A 19,913-nucleotide genomic window follows, 5' to 3' on the forward strand; every position below is an offset into this window, starting at 1 on the left:
TGTCTACCAGGTGTCTTTGGTATATGGATGTTAATGTTGTATGTCTACCAGGTGTCTTTGGTATGTGGATGTTAATTGTATATGTCTACCAGGTGTCTTTGGTATTTGGATGTTAATGGTATATGTCTACCAGGTGTCTTTGGTACATGGATGTTAATGGTATATGTCTACCAGGTGTCTTTGGTATGTGGATGTTCATGGTATATGTCTACCAGGTGTCTTTGGTATTTGGATGTTAATGGTATATGTTTACCAGGTGTCTTTGGTAGGTGGATGTTAATGGTATATGTCTAGCAGGTGTCTTTGCTATGTGGATGTTAATGGTATATGTCTACCAGGTGTCTTTGGTATTTGGATGTTAATCGTATATGTCTACCAGGTGTCTTTGGTACATGGATGTTAATGGTATATGTCTACCAGGTGTCTTTGGTATGTGGATGTTAATTGTATATGTCTACCAGGTGTCTTTGGTATGTGGATGTTAATGGTATATGTCTACCAGGTGTCTTTGGTATATGGATGTTAATGGTATATGTTTACCAAGTGTCTTTGGTATGTGGATGTTAATTGTATATGTCTACCAGGTATCTTTGGTATGTGGATGTTAATTGTATATGTCTACCAGGTGTCTTTGGTATTTGGATGTTAATGGTATATGTCTACCAGGTGTCTTTGGTATATGGATGTTAATGTTGTATGTCTACCAGGTGTCTTTGGTATGTGGATGTTAATTGTATATGTCTACCAGGTGTCTTTGGTATTTGGATGTTAATGGTATATGTCTACCAGGTGTCTTTGGTATGTGGATGTTAATTGTATATGTCTACCAGGTGTCTTTGGTATTTGGATGTTAATGGTATATGTCTACCAGGTGTCTTTGGTACATGGATGTTAATGGTATATGTCTACCATGTGTCTTTGGTACATGGATGTTAATGGTATATGTCTACCAGGTGTCTTTGGTATATGGATGTTAATGTTGTATGTCTACCAGGTGTCTTTGGTACGTGGATGTTAATGGTACATGTTTACCAGGTAACTTTGGTACGTGGATGTTAATGGTATGTCTACCAGGTGTCTTTGGTACGTGGATGTTAATGGTATACGTCTACCAGGTGTCTTTGGTATATGGATGTTAATGGTATATGTTTACCAGGTGTCTTTGGTAGGTGGATGTTAATGGTATATGTCTAGCAGGTGTCTTTGGTATGTGGATGTTAATGGTATATGTCTACCAGGTGTCTTTGGTATTTGGATGTTAATCGTATATGTCTACCAGGTGTCTTTGGTACATGGATGTTAATGGTATATGTCTACCAGGTGTCTTTGGTATGTGGATGTTAATGGTATATGTCTACCAGGTGTCTTTGGTATGTGGATGTTAATGGTATATGTCTACCAGGTGTCTTTGGTACATGGATGTTAATGGTATATGTCTACCAGGTGTCTTTGGTACATGGATGTTAATGGTACATGTCTACCAGGCTTCTTTGGTATGTGGATGTTCATGGTATATGTTTACCAGGTGTCTTTGGTATGTGGATGTTAATGGTATATGTCTACCAGGTGTCTTTGGTATTTGGATGTTAATGGTATATGTTTACCAGGTGTCTTTGGTAGGTGGATGTTAATGGTATATGTCTAGCAGGTGTCTTTGGTATGTGGATGTTAATGGTATATGTCTACCAGGTGTCTTTGGTATTTGGATGTTAATGGTATATGTCTACCAGGTGTCTTTGGTAGGTGGATGTTAATGGTATATGTCTAGCAGGTGTCTTTGGTATGTGGATGTTAATGGTATATGTCTACCAGGTGTCTTTGGTATGTGGATGTTAATGGTATATGTCTACCAGGTGTCTTTGGTATATGGATGTTAATGGTATATGTTTACCAAGTGTCTTTGGTATGTGGATGTTAATTGTATATGTCTACCAGGTATCTTTGGTATGTGGATGTTAATTGTATATGTCTACCAGGTGTCTTTGGTATTTGGATGTTAATGGTATATGTCTACCAGGTGTCTTTGGTATATGGATGTTAATGTTGTATGTCTACCAGGTGTCTTTGGTATGTGGATGTTAATTGTATATGTCTACCAGGTGTCTTTGGTATTTGGATGTTAATGGTATATGTCTACCAGGTGTCTTTGGTATGTGGATGTTAATTGTATATGTCTACCAGGTGTCTTTGGTATTTGGATGTTAATGGTATATGTCTACCAGGTGTCTTTGGTACATGGATGTTAATGGTATATGTCTACCATGTGTCTTTGGTACATGGATGTTAATGGTATATGTCTACCAGGTGTCTTTGGTATATGGATGTTAATGTTGTATGTCTACCAGGTGTCTTTGGTACGTGGATGTTAATGGTACATGTTTACCAGGTAACTTTGGTACGTGGATGTTAATGGTATGTCTACCAGGTGTCTTTGGTACGTGGATGTTAATGGTATACGTCTACCAGGTGTCTTTGGTATATGGATGTTAATGGTATATGTTTACCAGGTGTCTTTGGTAGGTGGATGTTAATGGTATATGTCTAGCAGGTGTCTTTGGTATGTGGATGTTAATGGTATATGTCTACCAGGTGTCTTTGGTATTTGGATGTTAATCGTATATGTCTACCAGGTGTCTTTGGTACATGGATGTTAATGGTATATGTCTACCAGGTGTCTTTGGTATGTGGATGTTAATGGTATATGTCTACCAGGTGTCTTTGGTATGTGGATGTTAATGGTATATGTCTACCAGGTGTCTTTGGTACATGGATGTTAATGGTATATGTCTACCAGGTGTCTTTGGTACATGGATGTTAATGGTACATGTCTACCAGGCTTCTTTGGTATGTGGATGTTCATGGTATATGTTTACCAGGTGTCTTTGGTATGTGGATGTTAATGGTATATGTCTACCAGGTGTCTTTGGTATTTGGATGTTAATGGTATATGTTTACCAGGTGTCTTTGGTAGGTGGATGTTAATGGTATATGTCTAGCAGGTGTCTTTGGTATGTGGATGTTAATGGTATATGTCTACCAGGTGTCTTTGGTATTTGGATGTTAATCGTATATGTCTACCAGGTGTCTTTGGTACATGGATGTTAATGGTATATGTCTACCAGGTGTCTTTGGTATGTGGATGTTAATTGTATATGTCTACCAGGTGTCTTTGGTATGTGGATGTTAATGGTATATGTCTACCAGGTGTCTTTGGTACATGGATGTTAATGGTATATGTCTACCAGGTGTCTTTGGTATTTGGATGTTAATTGTATATGTCTACCAGGTATCTTTGGTATGTGGATGTTAATTGTATATGTCTACCAGGTGTCTTTGGTATTTGGATGTTAATGGTATATGTCCACCAGGTGTCTTTGGTATATGGATGTTAATGTTGTATGTCTACCAGGTGTCTTTGGTATGTGGATGTTAATTGTATATGTCTACCAGGTGTCTTTGGTATTTGGATGTTAATGGTATATGTCTACCAGGTGTCTTTGGTATGTGGATGTTAATTGTATATGTCTACCAGGTGTCTTTGGTATTTGGATGTTAATGGTATATGTCTACCAGGTGTCTTTGGTACATGGATGTTAATGGTATATGTCTACCATGTGTCTTTGGTACGTGGATGTTAATGGTATATGTCTACCAGGTGTCTTTGGTACATGGATGTTAATGGTATATGTCTACCATGTGTCTTTGGTACGTGGATGTTAATGGTATATGTCTACCAGGTGTCTTTGGTATATGGATGTTAATGTTGTATGTCTACCAGGTGTCTTTGGTACGTGGATGTTAATGGTACATGTTTACCAGGTAACTTTGGTACGTGGATGTTAATGGTATGTCTACCAGGTGTCTTTGGTACGTGGATGTTAATGGTATACGTCTACCAGGTGTCTTTGGTATATGGATGTTAATGGTATATGTTTACCAAGTGTCTTTGGTATGTGGATGTTAATGGTATATGTCTAGCAGGTGTCTTTGGTACGTGGATGTTAATGTTCTTTTTTTACTTCTAAATATTTTTTTATTTGAAGAAAACATTTTTTGCTTCCTAAGCGTAAAAAAAATACACTGGAGCTCACATTTGACCCCAAGCGGTACCCGGAACTCGATACCGCTACTTCACTGTAAAAAATGTTATTACTTTGGTTTGTGGTAATAACTATTAATTGTTTTTGATGATCAGAGGTCAATGTAACCGTGTTATGTTACATTGACTTAAGTCTCTTTTTAAATAAATTGTACTTGTGTAGCGAGGCACTAATTGTTCTCAGCACCAGATTGGGGCTCGCTGGATAGGTCGGATGTGACCAGTTTTAAGGGTACACGCTTCCGGGGAAACACACTTATCGCCTCGCCTCCCACACTTGTACTTTTAGTGTAACATACTTTTTATTTTGATTTTAGAAAATCTTCCTTTCGTTTCTAACGTTACATTTATTCATATCGGAATAATTTATCATTATCGATTAAGGCTTGCAAAGACGTATGCATTTGTCAGGGAGCCTGAGATCATATTTGGTATTTGTTATAAACGCCTGTAAAACAGAAATGTTTGTCAACATTATTGTGCTCCAGGGAAAACTGGTTCTAGATCAATGTGGACATGCTGGACCTTCAGAAGGCCTTTGACACCGTTAACCACTATACTGTTGGATCAGCGCAGAGCAATCGAATTGATAGAACCTCATTGAGCTGGATGCAATCCTACTTGGAGGGGAGGAAACAGGTGGTAGAGGTCCCCCCCACTCCGACTAAGCTGTGGAGTCCCCCAAGGCAGTGTATTAAGGCCTTTACTGTTCCTAATATACAAATTCCGTTTCCATATGAGTTGGGAAATTGTGTTAGATGTAAATATAAACGGAATACAATGATTTGCAAATCCTTTTCAACCCATATTCAGTTGAATGCACTACAATATGGGTGTCAAAGTCAAATACAGAGTGGGCCAAAATTTAAAACTAAACAAAGCTGTGGGCCAAGGTTGAACAAATGAACCTTTTAATAAGGACCCAAACAAGTTTTGCATTGAATATTTTAATTTTCCTCAAGGAATCAATAAAGTACTATCCATCTATCTATTGAACAAGCAAGGCTTATATAACTTTATAGTGACATGCAAAATCCAGTTTCAAATAAGAATAATTAGAAAATATCAATGGCAAAATAAATAAAATTTAAACAAAAATGGAATGCCTCTTTTCTATTTGCAGCCTTCTGAAGTAAATATCAAAATAAACTTTTTCCACAGGCTAATAATACATTTGAAAATAAAATAACAATAATGAATGAATCCAACATTTGAGCTTTGAAGTAGCAAGAAAAAGTGCGTGAATAAAACGTTCATTATTGCTCAGTTTGCTACACTCATTTGCTTTAACACTGAATATGGAACAAGCGATGCTTATATAACTTAATAATGCACAATCAACTTTCAAAAAACAAACAAAAAAACAAAAATTGTGTATTAAATCAAATTAAAAAAAATAAAATAACGCCTCTTTTCTATTTGCAGCCTTCTGAGGTAAATATCAACATTAACTTTTTTCACAGGCTAATACATTTTTAAAATAAATAACAAAGAGCGGGCGGGGGTTTGGTGGTAGCGGGGGGTGTATATAGTAGCGTCTCGAAAGAGTTGGTGCTGCAAAGGGTTCTGGGTATTTGTTCTTTTGTGTTTATGTTGTGTTACGGTGCGGATGTTCTACCGAAATGTGTTTGTCATTCTTGTTTGGTGTGGGTTCACAGTGTGGCGCATATTTGTAACAGTGTTAAAGTTGTTTATAAAACCACCCTCAGCGTGACCTGTATGGCTGTTGACCAATTATGCGTTGCATTCACTTAAGTGTATGTAAAAGCCACATGTGTTATGTGTTACGTAGTTTGTATGGAGGAAAAGCAGACGTGACGACAGGTTGTAGAGGACGCTAAAGGCTTTAATGCACGCCCCCAATATTGTTGTCCGGGTGGATATCCGGAAAAATTCGGGAGAATGGTTGCCCTTGGAGATTTTCGGGAGGCGCACTGAACTTCAGGAGTCTCCCGGGAAAATCGGGAGGGTTGGCAAGTATGAGTATTAGCGGTGAATGCGGCACCGCTACTGTATAACACCGCCGGGCCAGCTCTAACGTTAATTTGATATTGCCTCAAGGGCCAAATGAAATTACACGGCGGGCCAAATTTGGACCGCGGGCCAGAGTTTGACACCCATGATATAAATTTGATGACTGACCTAAACCCCCGGGCCCCAACCCCCTCCACACCCCATCCCCCGGATTGTCAATAATGTAAATAATTCAATGTATATACTCTGATGATTAACTTGTGATGGCTGTATTATGCTGATAGTATATATTTTTACCATGAATTGATTAACGTGGACCCCGACTTAAATAAGTGGAAAAACTTATTGGGGTGTTACCATTTAGTGGTCAATTGTACGGAACATGTACTGTACTGTGCAATCTACTAATACAAGTCTCAATCAATCAATTAATCAATCAATGTCGATTTATGAAAGTAAGACCTACATTTTATAATTGGCTTAATGGTATTAAATTATTAATCACATTTTGGAGGATAATTAGGAGTTTAAAAGGCCTTAAATTGATGTGTTTGTTAAAAACATATTTCATATTTTTTTATTATTCTTATTTATTAATATTTAATACTCTATCTGTACTTGCTTTGGTTTTCTTTCCTTGACTTTTGTGTGAATTAATAAATGTATGTTTGTTGTTCAATTAAAATATAAAAATAAATAAATTGTCAGCGAGCCTTTTTCCGGGCAGGCTCTGTCACGTGACTCTGTGTGACCAATCCCACGTCAAGCTGTAGTGACGTTTGGAAACCATGTCACCGATCAAACAAGCACGCAGTATTAATATTCAATACCCTATCTGTATTTGCTTTTGTTTTCTTTCCTTGACTTTTGTGTAGATTATAAATGTATTTCTGTTGTTCAATAAAAAAAATTGTCAGCGAGCATTCTTCTGGTCAGGCGCTGTCACGTGACTCTGTTTGACCAATCCCACGTCAGCAGTAGTGACGTCAGAAAGCACGTCAACCGATCAAACAAGCACACAGTACAGCTATAGGAAGTTAAATTATGTCAGTATGTTTAAAGTATATGATAAATTACAACCCTTCTTGTTTAATAAGTGTCATAATATTGATAAAATAAGACAATTTAATGACGTGACATGACGTCAGCACGTCCCGGCTGTGTGAGACAACTGGTAAGTAGAAACCTCCGACAACAGTTGACGCAAACAAAACGATCTTTTTGTATGTCTCTGATGATCCTAAGTGTCTCTTAAACACGTTAAAACATGACCTAAAAACAGTGGAAAGTTGTACTCATTTTTCTTAGAGATTGGCGCTATCTTATTAGCATGTAGCGTTCTCCTCTTCTATTACGTTCTAACATAGCTAAACAAGCGGAAATGACCACAGTCGCCCCCTAGTGTATGGCCAACTGTCACATTAGATACTGTTGTGGTCCAAGGACCATCAAAATACACTTACTAAATAAATCAAATTACTCAATACTTAAGTAGTTTTTTCACGGTAAACTTACTCTTACTCAAGTAATTATTTTGATGACTACTTTTTACTTTGATTTGAGTCATATTCTAAAGCAGGGGTGCTCACACTTTCTGCAGACGAGTTACTTTTCAATTGACCAAGTCGATGAGATCTACCTCATTCATATTTATAAGTTATATTTATTTATTTATGAAAGAGACATTTTTGTTAACAAGTTATTGGTGTTTGATGATAATACAAGCATGTTTAACACATATAGATTCCTTTCTTTCATGAAGACAAGAATATAAGTTGGTGTATTACCTGATTCTGATGACTTGCATTGATTGGAATCAGACAGTGGTGCTGATAACGTCCGCGTTTTCAAATGGAGGAGAAAAAATGTCCTCCTTTCTGTCCAATACCACATGAAAGTGGTTGGATTTGGCATCTCGTTTGTCCAACTTGCATACTCCTTTTTAAACACTTTGTTATGAGAGAAGCATGTGTGTGTGTGGCCCTTTAATGTGTGGCAGCAGGTGAGTGACGTCAGTGAGTGTGTGGGCGAGCGAGGAGAGGGAGCGGTCGCTGAGGGCGGGGGAGTATACGTTAGCATCAAACTCCGTTGCTCGCTAGCTTGTGCACGCTAGCTTTCTGAGACTCTTATTTTGTTAGCACAGGCAGGAAGAAGTAATAAAATGTAATTTTTATTGCAACATTTAAAAAAGAAAACAACTTGTCTAGTTGTCTTCTTTTATTATCATCATATTATTTACAAGCATGATATCAAGTTGCAAGTCCAAGACGTTACATGGCTGTGGTGTACAGTTTATGCCGTTTTGTCGCACCCTAAAAAGTGTGAACACTCTAAGTATTGTACTTGTTTCGCACCAGCTGTTTGATTTTAACGTGCATTTTAGTTGTAGTTTTCATTAACACATTTGGAGGTGTTGAAAGCGCTATGTCAAATTATTATTGCTAATTGGTAGCATGTCAATTGAAAAGCCAAAGTATATTAGCATCGAGCTAGCGCAAAAGTGTAGCCTCACTTGACTTACGTTTTTTTGAGTCAATTGCTTCGTTGGCATTGAAGAATGCAGCAATACCCAGAGGTAGTTTGGCTGAGTCCGCTCTCAGTGCTGCTGGAGTGATCTCTATGTGCGGAAGCACACGAAAAGTCAGCTAGGTAGGCTGGGTTTTTTTTATGTCAATAAATAAAACCGAATTTAACTTAGGACTAAAATACGTAAGATATGCTTAATACAAGACATAATTAAAAACTTTATTTAAAATGTAATTTAGGACGAAAATATGCCTAATTTGAGACATAAATACAACTTAATTTCAAACTTAATTTAGGACAAAAATAAGTAAAATATGATTTATATAAGACATAAATAAAAGTGAATTTAACATTTAATTTAAGACAAAAATATGTAAAATATGTTTAATATAAGACATGAATAAAACGTAATTTCAAACTTAATTCAGGACAAAAATAAGTAAAATATGCTTAATATAAGACAAAAATCAAAGTAAATTTAACATTTCATTTAGGACAAAACTATGTAAAATATGCTTAATATAGACATAAATAAAAGCGAATTCAAAAAGGAAATTAGGAAAAAAATATGTAAAATATGTTTAGTATAAGACATAAATAAAACTAATTTCAAACTTAATTTAGGACAAAATTAACATTTAATTTAGGCCAAAACTATGTAAAATATGTTAAATATAAGACATAATTCAAACCTAATTTCAAACTTAATTTAGCACAAAAATAATATTTAATTCAGGCCAAAAATAGGTTTAATATAAGACATGAATATAACTTCATTTCAAATTTAAGTTAGGACAAAAATAAGTAAAATATGCTTAATTTAAGGAATAATTTAAAGTGTATTCAGCATTTAATTTAGGATGAAAATATGTTTAATATAAGACATGAATAACATTTAATTTCAAACTTAAGTTAGGACAAAAATAAGTAAAATATGCTTAATATAAGACATAAATAAAACTGAATTTGACATTTAATTTAAGACAAAAATAAGTAAAACATGCTTAATACAGGACATAAATCAAAGTGAATTTCAAACTTAATTCAGGACAAAAATAAGTAAAATATGATTAATATAAGACAAATAAAACTGAATTCCATATTTAATTTAGTTGTAGTTTTCATTAACACATTTGGAGGTGTTAAAAGCGCCATGTAACATTGCTAAATCTAATCAGTAGCACGTCAATAGCAAAGGCAATGTATACTAGCATCAAGCTAGCCCACTTTTGGAAAGTGGAGTCATTTTCTTGGTTGGCATTGGAAAATGTCAAAATTACCTCGAGGTAGTTGGGCTGAGTCCGCTCTCAGTGCTGCTGGGGTGATCGTCAAGTGCCGATGTGCGACTAGCCGCGCACGTATGTGGCGCCGTAACATGGCACGCTTGAAATGCTCGTTATTTGGTTGGTGACCTGAAGGACAGGCAGGATTCACTCGATGCCAAAAAAAGTACCACATGCGGTAGTCATCCCGAGTCGCACACAGAGGAGTATTTCCCAAGTACTTTCACGTGTTAGGTTGTACTTCAAAATGTTAGGTTGTACTTAAATAGTTTAGGTTATACTTAAATAGGTTATGTTGTACTTCAACATGTTAGGTTTTACTTTAACATGTCAGGTTGTACTTAATTATGTTATGTTGTACTTCAACATGTTAGGTTGTACTTAAACATGTTAGGTTGTACTTAAACATGTCAGGTTGTACTTAAATAGGTTAGGTTGAACTTAAAAAGGTTATGTTGTACTTCAACATGTTTAAGTTGTACTTAAACATGTCAGGTTGTACTTCAACATGTTAGGTTGTACTTCAACATGTTAGGTTGTACTTCAACATGTCAGGTTGTACTTCAACATGTCAGGTTGTACTTAAATAGGTTATGTTGTACTTCAACATGTTAGGTTGTACTTCAACATGTTAGGTTGTACTTCAACATGTTAGGTTGTACTTCAACATGTTAGGTTGTACTTAAACATGTCAGGTTGTACTTAAATAGGTTATGTTGTACTTCAACATGTTTAAGTTGTACTTAAACATGTCAGGTTGTACCTAAATAGGTTATGTTGTACTTCAACATGTTAGGTTGTACTTTAACATGTTAGCTTGTACTTAAACATGTCAGGTTGTACTTAAATACGTTATGTTGTACTTCAACATGTTAGGTTGTACTTAAACATGTCAGGTTGTACTTAAATAGGTTATGTTGTACTTCAGGTTGTACTTCAACATGTTAGGTTGTACTTCAACATTTGAGGTTGTACTTCAACATGTTAGGTTGTACTTCAACATGTTAGGTTGTACTTCAACATGTCAGGTTGTACTTAAATAGGTTATGTTGTACTTCAACATGTTAGGTTGTACTTCAACATGTCAGGTTGTACTTAAAAAGGTTATGTTGTACTTCAACATGTTAGGTTGTACTTAAACATGTCAGGTTGTACTTCAACATGTTAGGTTGTACTTCAACATGTTAGGTTGTACTTTAACATGTTAGATTGTACTTAAATAGGTTATGTTGTACTTCAACATGTTAGGTTGTACTTTAACATGTTAGCTTGTACTTAAACATGTCAGGTTGTACTTAAATACGTTATGTTGTACTTCAACATGTTAGGTTGTACTTCAACATGTTAGGTTTTACTTTAACATGTCAGGTTGTACTTAATTATGTTATGTTGTACTTCAGGTTGTACTTCAACATGTTAGGTTGTACTTCAACATTTGAGGTTGTACTTCAACATGTTAGGTTGTACTTCAACATGTTAGGTTGTACTTCAACATGTCAGGTTGTACTTAAATAGGTTATGTTGTACTTCAACATGTTAGGTTGTACTTCAACATGTCAGGTTGTACTTAAAAAGGTTATGTTGTACTTCAACATGTTAGGTTGTACTTAAACATGTCAGGTTGTACTTCAACATGTTAGGTTGTACTTCAACATGTTAGGTTGTACTTTAACATGTTAGATTGTACTTAAATAGGTTATGTTGTACTTCAACATGTTAGGTTGTACTTCAACATGTCAGGTTGTACTTTAACATGTTAGTTTGTACTTAAATAGGTTATGTTGTACTTCAACATGTTAGGTTGTACTTCAACATGTCAGGTTGTACTTAAATAGGTTATGTTGTACTTTAACATGTTAGGTTGTACTTTAACATGTCAGGGTGTACTTAAATATGTTAGGTTGTACTTCAACATGTTAGGTTGTACTTAAACATGTTAAGTTGTACTTAAACATGTTAGGTTGTACTTAAACATGTTAGGTTGTACTTAAACATGTTAGGTTGTACTTCAGCATGTTAGGTTGTACTTCAATATGTCAGGTTGTACTTAAATAGGTTATGTTGTACTTCAACATGTTAGGTTGTACTTTAACATGTTAGGTTGTACTTCAACATGTGAGGTTGTACTTCAACATGTGAGGTTGTACTTCAACATGTTAGGTTGTACTTCAACATGTTAGGTTGTACTTAAATAGGTTATGTTGTACTTCAACATGTTAGGTTGTACTTCAACATGTTAGGTTGTACTTCAACATGTTAGGTTGTACTTCAACATGTTAGGTTGTACTTTAACATGCTAGGCTGTACTTCAACATGTCAAGTTGTACTTAAACATGTTAAGTTGTACTTAAACATGTTAGGTTGTACTTAAGTATGTTAGGTTATACTTCAACATGTTAGGTTGTACTTAAACATGTTAAGTTGTACTTAAACATGTTAGATTGTCCTTAAATACGTTAGGTTGGACTTTAACATATTAAGTTTCACTTAAATATGTTACGTTGTACTTAAACATGTTGGTTGTACTTAAACATGTTAGGTTGTACTTAAACATGTTAGGTTGTACTTAAACATGTTAAGTTGTACTTAAACATGTTAGATTGTACATAAATACGTTAGGTTGTACTTAAACATGTTAGGTTGTACTTCAACATGTCAAGTTGTACTTAAACATGTCAGGTTGTACTTCAAAATGTTAGGTTGTACTTTTACATCTTATTGTATTTGAACATCTTAGATTGTACTTTAACATGTCAGGTTGTATTTCATCATGTTAGGTTGTACTTTTACATCTTAAATTGTACTTTAACATGTTAGGTTGTACTTAAACATGTTAGGTTGTACTTTAACATCTTAGATTGTACTTAAACATGTCAGGTTGTTCTTAAACATGTTACGTTGTACTCCAACATTTTAGGTTGTACTTCAAGGTTGTACTTAAACATGTAAGGTTGTACTTTAACATCTTAGATTGTACTTAAACATGTTAGGCTGTACTTTAACATCTTAAATTGTACTTAAACATGTTAGGTTGTACTTGAACATGTTAGGTTGTACTTAATTAAATATGTTAGGTTGTACTTAAAATGTTAGGTAGTAATTTAACAAGTTAGTTTGTACTTAAAATGTTAAGTTGTAATTTAACAAGTTAGTTTGTACCCAAACATGTTAGGTTGTACTTAAAATGTTAGGTTGTACTTTAACATGTTAGGTTTTACTTTAGTTAGGTTGTACTTTAACAAGTCACACTTTATTTTCCGTTAGCGTGACAAGACTCAGCTGATTGCTGGTCAAGGAGTACGTCGTTAACAGAGTGCTGGCTCAGCGTAACGTGCTCGTACCTTAAAGGAGCGTGTGCCTAAGAAAGTGATCGGAGTGTTGTCGTGACATGGTGAGGGGGCACGTGCTGCACAGTCACTGATGACTCTCGTAAAGATAAGCATGAAGATAACGAGTCACATTGGAAGCAGGTGTTTCCTCACTACAACCCTCCAAGCTTGTTCCAATCTTGCCTTCCTTCATACTTACTCAATAACCTATACCTTTTTCCCCAAGTGGGATGTCACACATCCATATATGGTCGAAACGTACCCAAAGTGTGTTGCACAAGTCCGCCATTGTAGTCAATAAGTACCTTTTTTTCCCCTCTTGTTTTGGGGCAGACTGGCTCATACATGCACAGGCTGCCATCTCTAATACAAAGTAGCACATAATTCCAACTTGTATCTGTCAAAAACATGAACAGCAAGGTGATAGAGAAAAGACAATAGAGGAAAGACGATAGAGAAAAGACAATAGAGGAAAGACGATAGAGAAAAGACAATAGAGAAAAGGCGATAGAGAAAAGACAATAGAGAAAATGCAATAGAGAAAACGCGATAGAGAAAAGACGATAGAGAAGGCGATAGAGAAAAGGCGATAGAGAAAAGTCAATAGAGGAAAGACAATAGAGAAGGCGCTAGAGAAAAGACAATAGAGGAAAGACGATAGAGAAAAGGCGATAGAAAAAAGACAATAGAGAAAAGACAATAGAGAAGGCGATAGAGAAAAGGCGATAGAGAAAAGACAATAGAGGAAAGACGATAGAGAAAAGACAATAGAGCAAAGACAGTAGAGGAAAGGCGTTAGAGAAAAGGTGATAGAGAAAAGACAATAGAGAAAAGACAATAGAGAAAAGGCAATAGAGAAAAGACAATAGAGAAAAGACGATAGAGAAGGCGATAGAGAAAAGGCGATAGAGAAAAGACAATAGAGAAAAGGAGACAGAGAAAAGATGACAGAGAAAAGGCGATAGTGAAAGGGCGTTAGAGACAAGGTGATAGAGAAAAGACAATAGAGAAAAGGCAATAGAGAAAAGACAATAGAGAAAAGACGATAGAGAAGGCGATAGAGAAAAGACGATAGAGAAAAGGCGATAGAGAAAAGGTGATAGAGAAAAGACAATAGAAAAAAGACAATAGAGAAAAGACGAAAGAGAAAAGACAATAGAGAAAGGATGATAGAGAAAAGACGATAGAGAAAAGGAGATAGAGAAAAGTTGATAGAGAAAAGGCGATAGAAAAAAGGTGATGGAGAAAAGACGATAGAAAAAAGGCAATAGAAAAAAAAGGCGATAGGGAAAAGGCGATAGAGAGAAAACAATAGAGAAAAGACAATAGAGAAAAGACGATAGAGAAAAGGTGATAGAGGAAACACAATAGAGAAAAGACGATAAAGAAAAAGTGATAGAGAAAAGAAGATAGAGAAAAGACAATAGAGAAGGCGAAAGAGAAATGACGGTAGAGAAAAGGAGATAAAGAAAAGACGATAGAGGAAAGACAATAGAGAAAAGGAAATAGTAAAAAGGAGATAAAGAAAAGGCGATAGAGAAAAGGAAATATAGAAAAGGCGATAGAGAAAAGGTGATAGAGGAAAGACGATAGAAAAAAGATGGTAGAGAAAAGGAGATAGAGAAAAGACGGCAGAAAAAAGGAGATAAAGAAAAGACAATAGAGAGAAGGTGATAGAGAAAAGAAGATAGAGAAAAGGACATATAGAAAAGGCGATAGACGAAAGACGATAGAGAAAAGATGGTAGAGAAAAGGAGATAAAGAAAAGACGATAGAGAAAAAAGAGCTCCATGTGAAGATGAGGTAAAGAGCTGGGTGTTGGAGGTGAAGGCCGACCAATGGCGGGCCGTGACTGATGTGTAATGATTGACTGTGGTGTGGAAAGTCCACATCTCTTATCATGTGATCACAACACACTCAGCTGCAACTGGACACTCCTCAGCCCACCTGACAGCAGACATGTTACACATTTTCATTCCACTTCTCTCTTTCCCGAGTGTAAGGCCTACCGACCACGCCTTCGTCATCTCTGGGACGTTCTGCTCTACGATTTAAATTTCGGGAGGTGCCGACCCATGGGATTTGTGTCCTAAAGTGATGGTCATTGCCTGGAATGTCTCTAAATGCCAAACAGAGGTCCTACTTTGACCAACACCTCCTGGGGACTTTGACCCACTGAGTCACCCTTCCATTGGCAGACTCTCCACAATGTGACAAAGTGGGCGTGGCTTGGCGTCCAACCTTTCGACTGCTGGTTGGCCTCAAAACACCAAAACTTTATAACTGGGCTCCATTTCAATGCTAATGGGTAGAATTGGTGTTTGGTGAACTGCCCTGTGGGTCAGTGGCTGTTGGTAGTGGGCGGAGACAGGTCTGGACTACAGGCAGGCCCGTCTAGTACCCGCATCTTTCACTACGAAGCCACGCTGTTGTAACACGCAGCTTGGCATTGTCTTGCTGAAATAAGCAGGGGCGTCCATGATCACGTTGCTTGGATGACGACATATGTCGCCCCAAAACCGAACCAATGCTGCTTTTTACTGTGATATTTACTAGTTTCGTTTATCAACGTGTGTAACATGTTTAGCCTCGTCCTCCAGTATTAATGCTACTTTAGAAGTACATTACGATTTTCCATAAAGGAGGTGTTTTTTTTTTTGGTTTGACAAAGTAACACGTTTCTATGTGCAAGTATCTTGCTTACCTCGCACAAGAAACTGTTGTTAGTCATTTAACCTGCACTTTCCATGACTTTGGCGTTTCTGGGTGTTGTTGATAAATGGCTTTAGCTTTGCATAGTAGAGTTGAACTTGCTCTTACAGATGTAGCGACCAACTGTGGTTACTGACAGTGGTTTTCTGAAATGTTCCTGAGCCCATGTGGTGATGTCCTTTACACAACAATGTCGTTTTTGAGGGATAGAAGGTCACGGGCATTCAATGTTGGTTTTCGTGCAGGGATTTCTCCAGATTTTCTGAAGCTTTTGTTGATATTACAGAGCATAGCTGGTAAAATCCCTAAATTCCTTGCAATAGCTGGTTGAGAAATGTTGGTCTTAATCAACTTGCTTAGGCATTTGTTGACAAAGTGGTGACCCTCGCCCCGTCCTTGTTTGTGAATGAGTGAGCATTTCACGGAAGCTGCTTTTATACCCAATCATGGCACCCACCTGTTCCCAATGAGCCTGTTCACCTGTGGGATGTTCCAAATAAGTGTTTAATGAGCATTACTCAATGTTGTCAGTCTTTTTTGCCACTTGTGGCAGCTTTTTGGAAACATGTTGCAGGCATCTAATTCCAAATGAGCTAATATTTGCAAAAAATAACAAAATTTACCAGTTCAAACATTAAATATCTTTTCTTTGCAGTCTATTCAATTAAATATAAATTGAGCAATATTTGTAAATCATTGTATTCTCTTTTTATTTACTATTTACCAGGGGTGTAACGGTACACAAAAATTTTGGTTCGGTACATTCCTCGGTTTAGAGGTCACAGTTCGGTTCATTTTCGGTACAGAAAGAAAACAACAAATAATACATTTTTGGGTTATTTATTTACCAAATTTGTAAACAATGGCCTTATCCTTTTAACATTGGGAACATTATAATAATTCTGCCCACGATAATCCACATTAAACTGCCTCAAGTTGTTGCTTTGATTAAATAAAATGAAAAAAACTTTCTTCTACATATAAAAAGTGCAACATTAAACAGTTTCCATTGAAACTGTTTAATGTCAACTCATCATGCTAAATTTATTACAGCATTCGGGAAGCCTGTAGTTGACTTTTATTATGTGAATGTTGTATTTTTATCAAGATGTGATAGCAGAGACCCTGCTATTCAAAACTAGGCTGCTACATTCCTAATGATTAATGTAATGATTGCTGAAAAATAGTACGATTGCAATAGGAGAGACTATTCATTCCTGAACACCATGGAGTTCAATGAAATAACAGACAGACAGGGCTTTGCTGCCCCTAACCGACACACACGCGCACACACACACACACACACACAGACATAGCAAAATGAGCTAACGTTACGCTAAAAGCTAATTAGCCTTCACCTCAAGCCAGAACTGCGAGCGAGCTGAGCTGCAGTTTAAGTTTCTAGAAGGTCAACGGGCTCATAGTGATGTTTGTAATAGTTGTGACTGGGAAGTGTTTAGTATAATTTGGGTAGAGTCCGCTGCTCACATGCTAAACGAATATCTCTACTCGACGCTAAAGCATGGACTACATCGCTCTGAATACGCACTGCTGATTGGCTTTGTATGTAACCAATCAGATGGTTGTGTGGGCGGGACAATGCTGGGTGCTCATTGCTCAGACAGAGGCAGAAAGCAGAGCAGCTTGTGAAGACTTCTGCTTCCAAACTCATTCGGTACGCCCGCGTGCCGAACCGAAACCCCCGTACCGAAACGGTTCACTACAAATACACGTGCCGTTAAACCCCTACCATTTACACCACATGACAACTTCACTGCTTTTGGGGTTTGTAGTCTTTAGGTGTGGTTGGTATCAGTATCAGTGTTGGTATCGGCCCATCTGACTGCTGGATGAGCATAAACCTCCCTAATTATGATTGGACTTTGTAAAAATGCCTTGGAGACAGTAATCTGGTAGTAATCCAAAGGTTGTCCCTCCATGTACTCTCAGCCTATCCCAGCCGCCACCAACTGATGGTAAATCGTTGTGAACGCAGGGACACATTTTTCATCTTGGATTGCTGCTAAATGTTAAAAGAAGTGCCGTTAAATGCTTCATTTTATGATCACTGGTTTGAATTTGGATTCATTGCAGTTAAAGTGGGATTTAAATGAATTTATAAATGTTCTTAAACCTTCATGTTGTTTGTATATCTTGACACTTTGGACTTGTTGCTGCTTTTTCTTGTCTATTCCTGTTGCTAGGAGCTCTGATTGTGCACACCTGCCTCCAATTGGTGGTCAGGACACTCGCCTCTTCTTACCTGCGTCACATATTTATTAGTTTACTTTGTTTTATTATCAGCATATTAACTCGAATACTTTTTACCGGAATATTTATTAGTTTACTTTGTTTTATTATGAGCATATTAACTTCAATGCTTTTTTTCTGCAATATTTATTGGTTTACTTTGTTATATTATCAGCATATTAATTTGAATACTTTTTACTGCATTTTTTATGAGTTTTCTTTGTTTTATTATCAGCGTATTAACTTGAATACCGAGCCAATGCTGCTTTTTACTGCAATATTTACAAGTTCAGTTTATCAACATGTAACATGTTTAGCCTTGTCCTCCAGTGATAATGGTACGTTAGAAGTAGAGTACTCTTTTCCATTTTTTTGTCAGACAAAGTGAGTTAATTTAGCTCGGTTGGTAGAGTGGCCGTGCAAGCAACTCGAGGGTTGTAGGTTCGATTCCCGCTTCCGCCATCCTAGTCACTGCCGTTGTGTCCTTGGGCAAGACACTTTACCCACCTGCTCCCAGTGCCACCCACACTGGTTTAAATGTAACTTAGATATTGGGTTTCACTATGTAAAGCGCTTTGAGTCACTCGAAAAAAAGCGCTATATAAATGTAATTCACTTCACTTAATTGTTCATATAACACGTTTCCTTTACAAGTATCTTGCTTACCTCACACAAGAAACTGTTGTTGCTGTCATTTAACCGGCACTTCCCATATTTTTGGCGTTTCCGGGTGTTGTTGATAAATGGCTTTGGCTTTGCACGGTAGAGTTTTAACTTGCACTAACAAATGTAGCGACCAACTGTAGTTACTTATAGTGGTTTTCTGAAGTGTTCCTGAGCCCATGCGGTGATATCCTTTTACACGGATGTGGCTTTTTGATGCAGTACCGCACTGTATTATTTTATTTTTTTTACCATTTTTTCCGATTACCTGAGACATGTTTCTTCTTGATATAAGGTCCTAGTTTCGGAAGAAGGCTCGGGCGGACCCGACTGGTTGAGAGTGCCAAAGATCACCCTGACCTTGGTCTGGCGCGCTCCAGGACCGCTTTGATGCGAGAGCCGTGAAGGTCTGCTCGGCTAAATCCAGAAAGCTGGTCGTCCGTGCTGCGGAAGGGAGGCGGTGGGATTCAGGAGTTCTTTCCTGGAGGGCCACACCCCTTCCTGCCATCCTGTAGCGGGTCTAGGACGAGGGCAGGCGGTCAAGGGTCGGATTCCATTGTCCTTGTTGGCTCCTGGAAGACGATGGCGGAAGTGCTTCCTTCCTCAAACGCCTCCCCCCATGGTGGAGAGCCCGCAGCCCCGTTCCCCGAGGAAAGATGGACGGGCGTCTCAAACCTCTTCTCTGCTTGCAGGAACCCAGTCCTGAGCGGCGGCCACGTCTCTGCGTGATCCGGCGGGAGGCCGGCGGCTACGGCTTCAACCTGCACAGTGAGCGGGCACGGCCGGGCCAGTACATCCGTGCCGTGGACGAGGACTCCCCCGCCGAGAAGGCAGGCCTGCAGCCCAAAGACAGGATAGTCCAGGTACTTCAGCACCAGGCCATCGGCGGGTCAAGAATACTTCAATACCCACAAGTTCTTTTGAATTTTTTAGAGGCCCTTGTTGGGCCCCTAAAATGTATGTAGCAGTACTCAGTTGTAATATACTTTTCCACTAATTGTGGCAGTGATGACAACATCAAACAAACAGAGATAAAGTCATAGAGAAGTTTCTTCAGCGCAAAAAATATGATTAAAG

The 19,913-nt window shown here is 37.5% G+C and overlaps 1 protein-coding gene across 3 annotated transcripts in view; it reads left to right on the forward strand.

The window, feature by feature from the left end:
• The window catches only part of nherf1b (NHERF family PDZ scaffold protein 1b), a 117,265-nt gene that overhangs the window by 51,948 nt on the left and 45,404 nt on the right, over window positions 1-19,913 (forward strand). For 2 of the 3 annotated variants that reach the window (XM_061884256.1, XM_061884257.1), the window contains exon 2: window positions 19,529-19,699. The exons of the other annotated variant lie outside the window; for it this stretch is intronic. In XM_061884256.1, coding sequence (XP_061740240.1) covers window positions 19,529-19,699 — 171 coding nt within the window. The remainder of the gene's footprint in view (window positions 1-19,528; window positions 19,700-19,913) is intronic. 3 annotated transcript variants of the gene reach the window in all.

The sequence above is a fragment of the Nerophis ophidion genome, linkage group LG23 (genome assembly GCF_033978795.1).
Source record: "Nerophis ophidion isolate RoL-2023_Sa linkage group LG23, RoL_Noph_v1.0, whole genome shotgun sequence".
Classification (NCBI taxonomy): domain Eukaryota; kingdom Metazoa; phylum Chordata; class Actinopteri; order Syngnathiformes; family Syngnathidae; genus Nerophis; species Nerophis ophidion.